At 50.7% G+C, this 13,212-nt stretch overlaps 1 protein-coding gene across 1 annotated transcript in view; it reads left to right on the top strand.

The window, feature by feature from the left end:
* SMYD4 (SET and MYND domain containing 4) overlaps positions 1-12,211 on the top strand; it is a 51,592-nt gene extending 39,381 nt beyond the window's left edge. The window contains exons 6-11 of the mRNA XM_004593963.2: positions 6,483-6,665; positions 7,620-7,783; positions 8,581-8,713; positions 10,035-10,151; positions 10,267-10,390; positions 11,868-12,211. Coding sequence (XP_004594020.2) covers positions 6,483-6,665; positions 7,620-7,783; positions 8,581-8,713; positions 10,035-10,151; positions 10,267-10,390; positions 11,868-12,021 — 875 coding nt within the window. The 3' untranslated portion in view covers positions 12,022-12,211. The remainder of the gene's footprint in view (positions 1-6,482; positions 6,666-7,619; positions 7,784-8,580; positions 8,714-10,034; positions 10,152-10,266; positions 10,391-11,867) is intronic.
* The last annotated feature ends 1,001 nt before the right edge of the window (positions 12,212-13,212 follow it).

The following is a 13,212-nucleotide window of genomic DNA, read 5'->3' as shown; positions in this document are numbered from 1 at the left end:
ACTCATTCTGCAACACCAAGAATAGAGCAGCAGCCCGGCCTCATGGGTGAATGTGGAGGGGGGACACTTTGGCTCGGACTCCGCCGAGTCCCGTGCAGCAGGGTTAAAGGGGGAGTGATGTGTGCCAAGCAGGGTCTCCCCCGGGGGTGCATGGCTCTTTCCATTGGAGAGATTTAAACTTAACAACCCAACATGGGAGTCCCACAGGGACACGCTAGGTCAGGTGGAAACACTGAACCCGAAGAATGCGTCGTCCCACATTATGCTCTAATCACGTTGATACAGACTCAAAGAAAGGCACAGTTGGGTTTTTCTTGGGATTTGATAGCATCCTCGAGGTCACCGTGAGTCAGTGGGAGAGAATAACCTTTCTGGAGTCCTGACTGGCCTTGGTACTGTCAGGTGTCATACCTGCTGAAAGCCACAACCATGGCAGGCATGAAACTCATGACAGCCTCCCAAAGAGTTAGTGTTGAATGTTAAATATGTTTAAATCAAGCTATAAAGTATCTAGAAAAAAGGTAAGCAAACTTTTTTTTCAAAGATTTTTTTTATTGGAAAATCAGCATTACAGAGAGAAGGAGAGACAGGGGAAGATCTTCCGTCCATTGAATCACTCCCCAAGTGACTGCAAGGGCTGGAACTGTGCCTGTCTGAAGCCAGGAGCCTGGAGCTTCTTCCAGGTCTCCCACACGGGTACAGGGTCCCAAAGCTTTGGGCCGCCCTCAACTGCTTTCCCAGGCCACAAGCAGGGAGCTGGAGGGAAGCAGAGCAGCCGAGACACAAACCGGTGCCCATATGGGACTCCAGCACATAAAAGATGAGAATTTAGCCACTATGCTATCATGCCAGGTCCCAAGCATTTTTATAGTCTTAGGGTATGAGAGATTTTTCATGCTATCTTTATTTATTTTTGACAAAATGAGTTTCCATACACTGGTTCCCTCCCCAAATGCCTGCAGAAGTTGGGACTGGGTCAGGGCTGAAGGCAGGATCCAGAACTCAACCAAGCCTCCTATATGGTGGCAGGAACCGGGGTACACATGAGCAGGAATTTGGGGCCAAGAGCCAGGGCTAAGACTCAATGTAAGCCAGAGACGGATACTCCGTGTATAAGACAGGGCCTTCTAACTGGTGTCTAACTACAAACTGAAACTCACCCCTTAAAATATATAATACCAAATTTAGGTAATTAAAAGTTAACTAATATTGGGCCCAGCGTGGTAGCCTAGTGACTGAAGTCCTCACCTTACAAGGGCTGGGATCCCATGTGGGTGCCAGTTCTAATCCCAGTGGCCCCATTTTCCATTCAACTCTCTGCTTGTGGCCTGGGAAAGCAATCGAAGACGGCCCAAAGCCTTGGGACCCTGCACCCGTGTGGGAGACCCAGAAGAGCTCCTGGCTTCAGATTGGCTTAGCTCCAGCTGTTGCAGCCACTTGGGGAGTGAATCAGCGAACGGAACCGCTTCCTCTCTGTCTCTACTCCAGCTCTCTGTAAAATGTACCTTTCCAATGAAAATAAATCTTTTAAAAAGAGAAGGCAGGGCCCGGCGTCATGGCCTAGTGGCTAAAGTCCTCGCCTTGAACGCCCCAGGATCCCATATGGGCGCCGGTTCTAATCCCGGCAGCTCCACTTCCCATCCAGCTCCCTGCTTGTGGCCTGGGAAAGCAGCTGAGGACGGCTCAATACATTGGGACCCTGCACCCGCGTGGGAGACCCGGAAGAGGTTCCAGGTTCCCGGCATCGGATTGGCGCGCACCGGCCCGTTGCTGCTCACTTGGAGAGTGAATCATTGGACAGAAGATCTTCCTCTCTGTATATCTGACTTTGTAATAAAATAAATAAATCTTTAAAAAAAAGAGAGAGAGAGAGAAGGGAGATAACTAGCATTAACTACCAAATACCAGAAACACCATCTGGATAAAAACATGAAGGATGTGGGCCAAGAGATCCTAGAAGGAAGCAGAGCGTCAGTGTGGGAGGCAGAAACGTGGACTGCCGAGCCGTGGGCAGGATGGGAGGCTGACTGGGCCTGCAGGGACCACCACAGCAGCTTCTCCCATCTGTGGGGCGAGGTCTGGAGAAAGTTCTAGGCTCAAGGCTTCAACCTGACTCAGCAGTAATGAATTAGCACATAGGTGGTCCCTCTCATTTCTGTCTGTCTTCCTTTTTTTTTTTTAAGATGTATTTATTATTATTGGAAAGGCAGTATATGCAGAGAGAAGGAGAGACAAAAACAATCTTCCATCCGCTGATTCACTCCCCAAGCAGCCACAATGGCCAGAGTCGCCGAGCCAGGAACCAGGAGCTTCTTCTTGGTCTCCCACGTGGGTGCAGGATCCCAAGGCTTTGGGTCGTCCTCGACTGCTTTCCCAGGCCACAAGCAGGGAGCTGGATGGAAGGTGGGGCCTCCGGGATTAGAACCAAAGCCATAGGGGATCCTGGCTCATGTAAGATGAGAATTTTAGGCACTAGGCTACCGCACTGGGCCGAATCTTTATTCCTTTCTAATGAATATGGTAAATAAATGATTATGCCATTTAAAAAAAAGATTTATTTATGGAAAGGCAGATATACAGAGGAGGAGAGTCAGAAAGGAAGATCTTCCATCTGATGATTCACTCCCCAAGTTACCTCAACGGTTGATGCTGCGCCAATCCGAAGCCAGGAGCTAGGAACTTTTCCGGGTTTCCCATGCGGGTGCAGGGTCCCAATGCATTGGGCCGTCCTCGACTGCCCTCCCAGGCCACAAGCAGGGAGCTGGATGGGAAGTGGAGCAGCTGGGATTAGAACTGGCGCCCATATGGGATCCCAGTGCTTTCAAGGCGAGGACTTTAGCCACTTGGCCACAGCGCCGGGCCCAAGACTATGCATTTTTAAGTGCTAATATTAAAAAATCATCCTTGGAGTTATTTTTACTATCTAAAAAGCAAAGATAATGAAAGGAACATTGGGATTCTGGAGAGCAGCTTCCCCTCACCTGTCATTCAGGTATAACCCTCTTGTGTATTTTGTTTTCTGTCTTCTTTCTATGCTGGTGTGCTGAATTTTCTTAACTGCCATGCCACATGCCAGCCCCCCAGGGGACACGGACAGGGCAGGCAGCACGTAGTCCACCATTGCCCTTGGGGTAAGTTGTGCCCGTTTCCCACCCGTCAGCCACATTCACTCTCATTTTTAAATTCTGTCTTATTTTGTTTTAGTCTGCTCATGTTTCTAATCTTGTTATATCCCTTTTTATTATTTCTTTGGGGTTCCAACAGCTCCCAATTTAGTGTTCTCATTGAATTTCATTAGCAGCTGTTTCATTAGTAACACAAAAGAAGGATTAAAGTGTTAACTAGGATAGACTTTGGCAAAAACCCTATAAAAATGTATGTTATTATCTTTGCATAAATCCTACTTAATCAGACTTCCTGAGAAACCCCTCTCTGGTGCTTGTTTTAAGGGAACAGACTGGCCACCAGTGAGCCTGCCGTGAGGGCCATCTTGGTGGGAATGGCTCCTGCCAGATCTCCATCTGTCACAGCAAAGCTTAACAAGGTTCTTGGGCCCAGCACGATGGTTCAATGGCTAAATCCTCACCTTGCAAGCACCAGGACCCCATATGGGTGCCAATTTGTGTCCCAGCTGCTCTGCTTCCCATCCAGCTCCCTGCTTGTGGCCTGGGAAAGCAGTCGAAGACGGCCCAAAGCCTTGGAACCTGCACCCATGTGGGAGACCCAGAGCAGGCTCCTGGCTCCTGGCTTCAGATCGGCTCAGCTGCAGCCGTTGTGGTCATTCATAGAGTGAATCAGCGGAGAGAAGACCTTTCTCTTTCTCCTCTCCATAAATCTGATCTACTTTTCCAATAAAAATAAATAAATAAAAATAAATAAATAAATAAATAAATCTTTGAACAAACAGGGTTCTCTAGTTTCAGACCAATGTGCTGTCCCTGCTTTTCACTCTTCAGCAACCAAGAAATCCATCTTTAGTTTGAGTTCTTGATTGACACATAATTTTCTCATTTTGCAAAATATGTAGCATAGCGTGTATATTTTGCACATATGTGGATCTTTTTCTTTTAAAAAGAAAGACCAAGATTTATTTATGTGGGAGAGTACCAAGGAGAGCTCTCCATCCTCTGGCTTACTCCCCAGCTGGCAGCAACAGCCCAGGCTCAGCCAGGCTGACGCCAGGTACCAGGAGCCCCATCTGGGCCTCCCACGGGAGCGGCAAGGGCCCAAGCACTTGGCCCAGCTTTTGCTGTGTTCCCAGGTGTATTAAGAGGGATTGGCAGCACAGCTGCCGAGACTCGATCCCACGCTCCGAAGGAGTCCCAGTGGCAGCTTCACCCACTGAGCCACGATACAAACACCCACACATACCTCAGCGACATTCTTCCAATTCTGTTGTAATTGCAGGAGTAGTATTAGCCGGGTACCCTTTTGGTGAAGTAAAGAATCATTCTCTTTAAAAAAAAAAAAAAAACACACAAAAATGTCACATACTCAATTTGGTTAACAAAGCACATGCCTATTTTCATCTTCTACTATCTCTCCTAACAAATGACTAATGCAAAATATTGAGTAATTTTCAAAAATCCATAGTTCATCTTGGAGAAATAATTAGAGAGCGATTCAACTCTGACACAAACTCCCCACTCAGTTCCTGGGCTTGCTGCTGTTGGTGGGTGAGCTATAAATAACTCCCCAAGCTAACATCACTCATTGGATTGTGACTTTTTTTTTTTTTTCTGGAAAAATTTAGCAACTGTTCTAACACAGATTGCCAGTTAACGCAAGTCAACTTTTTAATTATGCGAAGTGATTATTCAGAGCACAGCTCCTTCCTGCTGCCTACCTGTCAGGGTTTTCACCACTCATTAGAGTTAACAGGAGGTGGGCCTCGGCCGGGAGAGGGACTAGGAAGTCAAGAGAGAGGCTCTGATGCAAGATTTCCGGAGAGGTTGTAGAACTGAGTCATTTAGATTCCCTGCATATTAGACCCTGGCACTCTTTCCCTTGTCCTCCATGGCAACAGATAATAGGATTATCCAGAGGGGCCTTTCTTCCCTTAGCCAGTGTTTTCCTTGGTAGAGCGTGATCAGGTTGGCGGTACCTCCTTGGTTCGCCACTTTGGTACCTCTGTACCTAGACTGTGGATCTCCATGGTGAATGGTTTGCTAAGAGATCTTGCTCTATGGTGATACTGCAGTTATCTGCTGTTTTGTTTTTGTTTTGTTTTGTTTTGTTTTAGAAAGCTGGAGTTTCTCCCTTTAAGTACCAGTATTTCAGCCTGTTTGGGGGAAACATGGTTTTCCCCATGCTCAAACCGGAGCTACTGAAGTTAACTGAAGCCCTTCCAGCCATCTGTCTGGCAAGGACAGCCGGACCCCACGGGGTCACCATCCATCTCGGGACTCTGGTGTAGTGGAACGGGAACCCTACTGACTGTTCTTAGGCCCCCTCAGGCTTTTACACAAGCATTCCGCCTGTTGCCTGTTCCTTTTGTCCTGGTCAGAAAAGCCAGCCTCTCAAATTCTCCAGAGAAACCTCCTCGGTGACCGCCTCTATGGAGTGCTTACCTGTAAAGGCAGATGAAGGATAGAGTAGGCAGACGAGCTTAAGTGACCTTGACTCTGTGCATATGACCTCTGGGATCTTAACTTGGTCAGCTGTTCTTGAGTCAAAGCCCAGTTAGGCGCAAGCACTTAGGGGCTGGTGTCGTAGTGCCCCAGGGTAATGACACCAGCATTCCATATGGCCACCTCTCTCTCTCTCTCTCCATCTCTGCTTTTTAGACACATAACTAAAATCTTCAAAAATAAAACACCAAGGCATCTAAGACTTAGAAAAGCTTTTGGAAAATACTCCCAACAGGTACTCAAGTTTCTTTCTTTAAAATTTTGTTTGCTTTTTTTATTTGTTTGAAAGAGAGACAGAAAATCTTCCATCCACTGGTTCCCTTTCCAAATGGTGGCCACAGCTGGGGCTGGGCCAGGATGAAGCCAGGCACCCAGAACTTCACCTGGGGGTGGTCTCCCACGCAGGTGGCAGAAGAGGAGCTGAGTGCTCTGCAGAGCTTAAGCTGGCCGCTGGTTAGTAAGACCTGGGTCGGAGCAGCAGGGGGCCACATCACAGGCAGTACAATCTGCCCAGCTTAACCCTGGCTTAACACCAGCCCGTGTGCGTAGGTGCTCTGCTCTCAGGGCCCTCACGAGCATTACAAAGCTCTCGGTCTGGAAAGCTTCCTGCTGATAATTCCCTTTTTATTATTTTCTAATGAATTTTAATCCTCGGACTTGCCGTGGTATATAGGAACACCGTCATCGGGTCCCAGGATTACGGTGGACACACGCGTTCATTCGCTCACTGTCCGGGATCTGGCTGTGGCGCCGTGATCCAGGCGGGCTTTGGTCTCGGCCTTTGAAGGGTGGCGGGCGGGGCCCAGGCCCACAGCCCGACTCAAGTGTCCTTTCTGCCTCTTGTGCTTTCAGACTCGAAGGAGTCCCTCATCACCAGCAGCAGGCAAGTGCGCCTTGCCACAGGTGTCTTCCCCGTGCTCAGCCTCCTGAACCACTCCTGCAGCCCCAACACCAGTGTGTCCTTTGTTGGCACTGTTGCCACTGTCCGGGCATCACAGCATATCAGCCAAGGGCAAGAGATTCTGCACTGCTACGGTGAGCTGTGTCCTCGCACCCCTGGCCTGCCCTTCCCCAAGCACCAGAGGAAGCGGTGGGCATGCCTCTTGGGATGTCCACACTCCTCATCAGAGTACCTGCTTGAGTCGTGGATCCTCCACTTCTGGTCTAGTTCCCTGCTGATGCTCCTGGGAGGCTCAAGTTACTAGGGCTTCTGCTCCCCAAGTGGAAGCCTGGGATGGAGTTTCTGACTCCTGTCTTCAGCCTGGCCCAGCCCTGGCTGTTGTGGGTATTGGTTGAGTGAACCAGTGTATCTGAGATCAGTATCTCTCTCAGTCTTGACCTCTCTGTCATTCTGCCTTTCAAATAAATAAATAATCTTTATTAAAATTTTATTTATTTAAGAGTAAGAGAGAAAGAGAGCAAGAGTTAGAGAACTCTTCCACCTGCTGGTTCACTGTCCCCCATGGCCATAGTGACCTGAGCTGAGCCAGGCTGAGGCCAGGGACCAAGGACTCCACGCGGATCTCCCATATGGGTGGCAGGGACCTGGATCAGAAGTGAAACAGCTGAGACTTGAGGATCACTGTGTCACAGGCAACAACTTAACCCTCTGTGTTACAGTTTCAGCCCCCCCAAATAAGTAATCTTAAAAGGAGGGATGGTGGGGGGCGGTACAATACATTGAGCAAGTTCCTGTAAGAGGTAAGCCAAAGAAACCACCTTCTCACTCTAATAGGAGGCCCTGTTGTGGCTAAGCTGTCCTATCTATCACAGCTTCAGTCCTATAGACTTCCTTTCTGAAATGTATTGGTTTCTTCGGCTTCCTGTCCCAGCTACCTGGAAACTCAGGTCACTGTTTAGTTCCACACGTATTGAAGTGAGGGCCACCTGTCGCCCGAATCACGCAGGCGCTCGGCTCGGCTGAAGGTGCTAGGGTTCTGTTTGACCGTCTCCGCCCTTCCGTGCTAGCCAGGGACACTCTCTCCCCAGGGCCTCATGTGAGCCACTTGGACGTCGCTGTGAGGCAACAGAAGTTGAAGTCACAGTATTTCTTTGACTGCAGCTGTCCAGCTTGCTGCTCCGAGGCACAGCCCACCACTGCAGGGCCCAGGTGGGCAGGCTTCTGCTGCAGCAGTTGCAGAGCGCTCCTGCAGGTATGCGGCGCTTCCCCTGCTCCACCTACAGGCCCCTGGTGCCCAGTCCTCCCGCCTCGCAGGCTCACTGCTGCTGACAGCAGCGACACTGCTCCCACCCTAACTCATTACCCCACACATCGGTCACTCCTGCCAGAGAATCGCAGGCAGAGATTGGGTTTAGTAATATTAGTCATATTTCTCTTACAACTGACAGGAAATCCCACCCCAGTGGTCAAGGGGTGAGAATATAGGCAGAATTCGTTAGTTAAGTAAGTCGTTGAAAGTCCCCTAGAGTAGGGCTACCCTGGGGTACAGTTGATGATGTCACCAGGTCCCATGTGCTCCGTCTCACCTCACTCCCCATTCCCCGTGTTAGCCTCATCCCAAGACAGCCCCCCCATCAGGGTGGGAAGGCCACGGCCAGCAGCTCCCATCCTCTCTGCCCAGGAGGACAGCAGCCAGGGCAGAGGAGCCATGCGACCACGCCCGGGCTATGGGATGTCGGCCAGGGCACCCTGAGAGAGGGTCCTGGGGAGGGGAGGTTCCCTCCCAGAACCGCAGCCTAGTGCACAGCTGGCTGTGTCAAAGCTGAAGTTTTACAGCCCCCCAAGAGGCAAGCAAGCGTGGGCTCTACCAGTTCTGTTTTGTACAAATCAAGCCGCCTATTTCCTGAGGATCCCAGTTGTCAGGGCAGATGCCCCCAGGCCTGGGTGGATGGCCTTCTCCCGTGGGCTCAGAATCCGCCTTGGAAGCACACGCCTGAGGTGGGCGAATGAGGTCCCCTGCTCCAAACAGGCCAACACTGCCTTCCGCAGGGTGATGCCGTGCTGCACTGTGGCAGTGGGTCCTGTCCGGAAGCCGTCAGCAGGGATCGTCTGGCCTCGCGGCTGCGGGACCTGAAACGGCAGATTGCCGCGGCTCTGGAGCTTCTCGGAAGTGGTAAACTAAGTGAGTGAGCTCCCATCATTGCTCTCCCAGCCTTCTGAACCATCCATTCCCATACCGCCTTGCACTGCAGAGGGCTGGGTAGTGGTCATTCCCCTCCTCGCCACCAGATGGCTCTGCAGGCCAATGAGAACAGGCGCTGACCTGCCCCTTCAGCCTGGCGTCCCTAGAAAAGAGCCCAGAGGAATTAGGGAGTAGTTGTCTTGTTAGGCATCCCATTGCAAACTTAAATGATCCCTGAGGACAAAGGGGTTAGTTCTCACACCCTGGAGTTCCAGAGACTTCCAGAAGTTCACGGTCACTGAGTTTTGTTTGAAGGCCTAGTGATGTCACTTCCTGGAAAGACTGCACCGTTCTCCTTCAGGGCCAGCCTCCTCCAGAGGCCAGTGGGCAGGTGCCCGAGGGGGTAAAAATTGAAATCTGTGCCTGGTGCATTTTCCTGTGGGTTTTTTGGAGTCCCCTTGTAAGTCTCCTGGTTTCTTTGGTACCAAGGGGACACCTTGTTGCCCTTGGAAACCCCGCCTTGGAGCTCCACATTGTGGAAGTTATTTGTTCCACTGGATGAAAGTTGACCTTTAGCTTAGTTCTCAGAGTGAAGAGAAATAATGACCTTCGATGGAATGTAGCGTTGGTTGGTTTGGAAAGCAGATGTTGGAAACACAGGGAAAATACCAGGGTTTTTTGTTTGTTTGTTTTTGTGTTTTTTTTGAGGCTGAGAAAGAGCTTTCATTCACTGTTCCTTCGCTAAATGCCCTGACTAGCTGGGCCTGAAGTGGGGAGTCACAGACTCAATCCAGATCTTCCACATGAGTGAAGAAACCCGATCATTTGAGTCATTACCACTCCCCTCATGTGGGCACATTAACTAGTACATGCCTGGAAAAGCAACAGAAGATGGCCCAAGTCCTTGGGCCCCTGCCACCACGTGGGAGACCCAGAAGAAGCTCCTGGTTCCTGGTTTTAATTTGGCCCAGCCCTGCTCATTTGTGGCCATTTGGAGAGCGAACCAGCAGTTGGAAAAAATCTCTCCTCTCTCTCTCTCCCCCTCTCTGTATCTCTGCCTTTTAAATAAATCTCTTTTTTTTTTAAATGAAAAAATTTTAAAAGCCAGAGCCAGGTATTAAACCCAGGTACTCTGCCATGGGATACTTAACCAGCATGTCAACCCCTAGGTTAAACACCTTCCCCACACCCAGCGGCCTTGCCAGCCTAGGTACCACAGGGTCTTGTTGAAACCCAGCCAAGCAAAGGGGTGCTGACAGTGCCGCCCCAGCCTTTGGGCTCTTCTGCCCAGGACAGGATCTGTGCTTTCTCTCTGACATAGGGGGAGCCATTCAGCAGCTACAGGGATGCCAGCGCACCGCGGAGAGCTTCCTGTGGGTGGAGCACAGCCTGCTGGGAGAGATCGCAGACTACCTAGCCCAGGCCTACGCAACCTTAGGTAGGCACTGTGTCCGGGGCGCCCTGGGTGCTTGATTTCTCCTCTTGGTTCCCGCTCAGGCTGACGCCTGCACTGCACCCCCTGACGGTCAGTTACCCATGGTTCTCTCCCACAGGGGACTGGCAGAAAGCAGCCGCCCACCTTCGGAAGAGTCTTGCGGTGGTTGAGGCCCACTACGGCACATCCAGCATTGAAATGGGCCACGAACTCTTCAAACTAGCCCAGATCCTGTTCAACGGGTGAGCCCGAGCACCCCCTTCACATGCGAGCCCTTAAACGTGGTGACACTTGAGCCTTCCCTCTTTGGGAGGCCTCACAGCCCTTGCTGGTTTAGCTCATATTCTGGGATCTGAAGCAGGGTTCCCTGGGAGCCCTCCCTATGGCCCGCCTTCTCATTCCTTTCCATTTACTCATTCTGCCCCCTGGGGCCCTCACTTCCCAGCACCGTCATCTCCAGGGTCCCTGCCCTCTCCCCAGACAGCATCCTAGTCCTTTTTAAGCAGTTGTTTTCCACTGGGAGTGATTGTTGCTGCCAGACAACGTCTGGCACTGTCGGAAGAGGGTTTGGGGAGGAGACAGAGGAGGGCAATGCATGTGGCAGGAGAAGCCAGAGGGAGGCTCCTCAACAGCCCACAGTGCTCAGGCTGCAGCCCCACCCGCCACCTCCCACCCCCAGGCAAGGAATGGGCAAGTACAAAGTGTCCACCTTGCCAAGGTGGAAGGTGCTGCTTTAAAGGAGAAAAGAGAGATGACAGGAATGAGGAGCTAGGGTGGAAGTCTCAAAACCCTCTCCCCCCCATTTTAGCAAAAACTGTCACTGGTATGCACTGGTTTGAGTAGGTGCTTGAAGCTTAAGTTTACGGTTATGAATGGCAAGTGTGCCTGATACCAAGATGAAAATGGCCCCACTGGGTTGGGGACAGAGAAAAAGCTTGCAGAGCTGGGTCAACTCGACTTGGTAACCCTAAGCCTCAGGTATACCAGGGAGGAGCCGGAGAGGGGCAGCATGGCTACCAGGGAGGAGCCGGAGAGGGGCAGCATGGCAGTGCGGAGTAAGGTACCCCTTGGGGCATTGGCAGCCTGCACAGGAGCACCAGTTCACCTCCCAGCTGCTCTGCTTCTGATCCAGCTCCCTGCTAACTCACTGAGAAGCAGCACCAGGACTGGGGTTCCTCAGTGGTGTGGGAACGTCACCTGTAGTTATTAGCTCATAGTATCAGCCTGTGCAGGCCCCCACCGTCAGAGCCATTCAAGGAGTGAACCAGCAGATGAAGATCTCTCATAAATTTTCTAAAGATTAGTGTGAAGTCTTTTTTTTTCACATTTTTTAAGATTTATTTATTTATCTTAATTGGGAAGTAGATATACAGAGAGGAGGAAAGACAGAGAGGAAGATCTTCTGACCAATGATTCACTCCCCAAGTGGCCACAAGGTCTGCAGCCGCACCAATCTGAAGCCAGGAGCTTCTTCCAGTTCTCCCACACAGTTGCAGGGTCCCAAGGTTTTGAGCTGCCCTAGACTGCATGGGAAGTGGGGCAGCCAGGCTTAGAACCGGCACCCATATGGGATCTTGACACATGCAAGGCAAGGACTTTAGCCACTACAGCGCTGAGCCTCTTCTGCTGCTCTTCTCAGATGCATTAGCTGGCAGCTGGGTGGGAAATGGAGCAGGCAGGATGAGTAAGTGAATTCTCCCTCTTGTCTCCCTTGTTTAGGATGGAAATCCATGAAGCGCTGAGCACAATCCAGAAGGCAGAGGGGGTCCTGTTGGTGCACTGCGGCCCCTGCAGTGACGAGGTCCTGGAGCTCCGCCAAATGCGCTCCTGCTTACTGAACTTGCTGCCCGGCCCCATGGGGCCTTCAGTGTAGGGTCCCAGCCAAAGGAAGGCAAGTTAAAGAGGTTCTGGGGCCACCAAGCCCAGCCAGGAAAGACAGGACTCACCTGGCAGCCCCAAATCCAGTACATAGTACTGCAGGGCAAGGCACTCACCTATTTTATTTTTGCATCTTTTTTTTTTTTTAAGATGTATTTTGGGGGAAATCCCAGTCTATACAAAATTGTACCACATAACTCAAAACTTCAAAATAAATATATATATATGAAAAAGAAATTTTGGGGGAGGGACTTTTTTTAAATCAATTTTTTAAAAAGGTGTTTTGTATTCATTTGAAAGGAAGAATTACAGGAGAAAAAATGAGATATTCCATCCACTGGCTCACTCCCCAAATGGTGGCAACAGGCCAGGTCACACCAGGCTGAAGCTTGGAGCCAGGAGTTTCTTCCAGGCCTCCCACCTGCGTTCAGGGGCTTAAGCACTTACTTTTTCTTTCCTTTCCTTTTTTATAGGATTTATTTTTATTGGAAGGGCAGATTTACAGAGAGAGGGAGAAATAGAGAAAGATTATCCATCTGCTGGTTCACTCCCCAAGTGGCCACAGCAGCCAGAGCCGAGACAATCCAAAGCCAGAAGCCAGGAGCTTCTCTGGGTCTCCCATGTGGGTACAGGCTCCCAAGACTTTGGGCCATCCTTTTCTGCTTTTCCCAGGCCACAAGCAGGGAACTGGATGGGAAGTGGAGCAGCCAAACCATGAACTGGGACCCATATGGGATCCCAACGTTTGCAAGGTAAGGATTTAGCCATTAGGCCACTGCACTGGGCCATCTTACACTGCCTCCCCAGGCACCTTAGCAAGGAGCTGGATTGGAAGCTGAGCAGCCAGGTCCAACGAGCACTCATACAGGATGCCAGTGTTATAAACAGAAGTATAAGCTGGGCCCAGCACTGTGGCCTAGTGACTAAAGTCCTCCCTTTGAACGTGCCAGGATCCCATGTGGGCACCGGTTCTAATCCCAGCGCAGCTCCACTTCCCATCCAGCTCCCTGCTTGTGGCCTGGGAAAGCATTCCAGGATGGCCCAAAGCCTTGTAGACGCTGCACCCGCATGGGAGACCTGGATGAGGTTCCTGGCTCCTGCCTTTGGATCAGCGCAGCACCAGCCGTTGCAATCATTTGGGGAGTGAATCATTGGACAGAACATCTTTCTCTCTGTCTCTCTTCCT

This window comes from Ochotona princeps, chromosome 17 (assembly GCF_030435755.1).
Source record: "Ochotona princeps isolate mOchPri1 chromosome 17, mOchPri1.hap1, whole genome shotgun sequence".
NCBI classification, from domain to species: domain Eukaryota; kingdom Metazoa; phylum Chordata; class Mammalia; order Lagomorpha; family Ochotonidae; genus Ochotona; species Ochotona princeps.
This window is presented reverse-complemented; position numbering and strand designations above follow the sequence as displayed.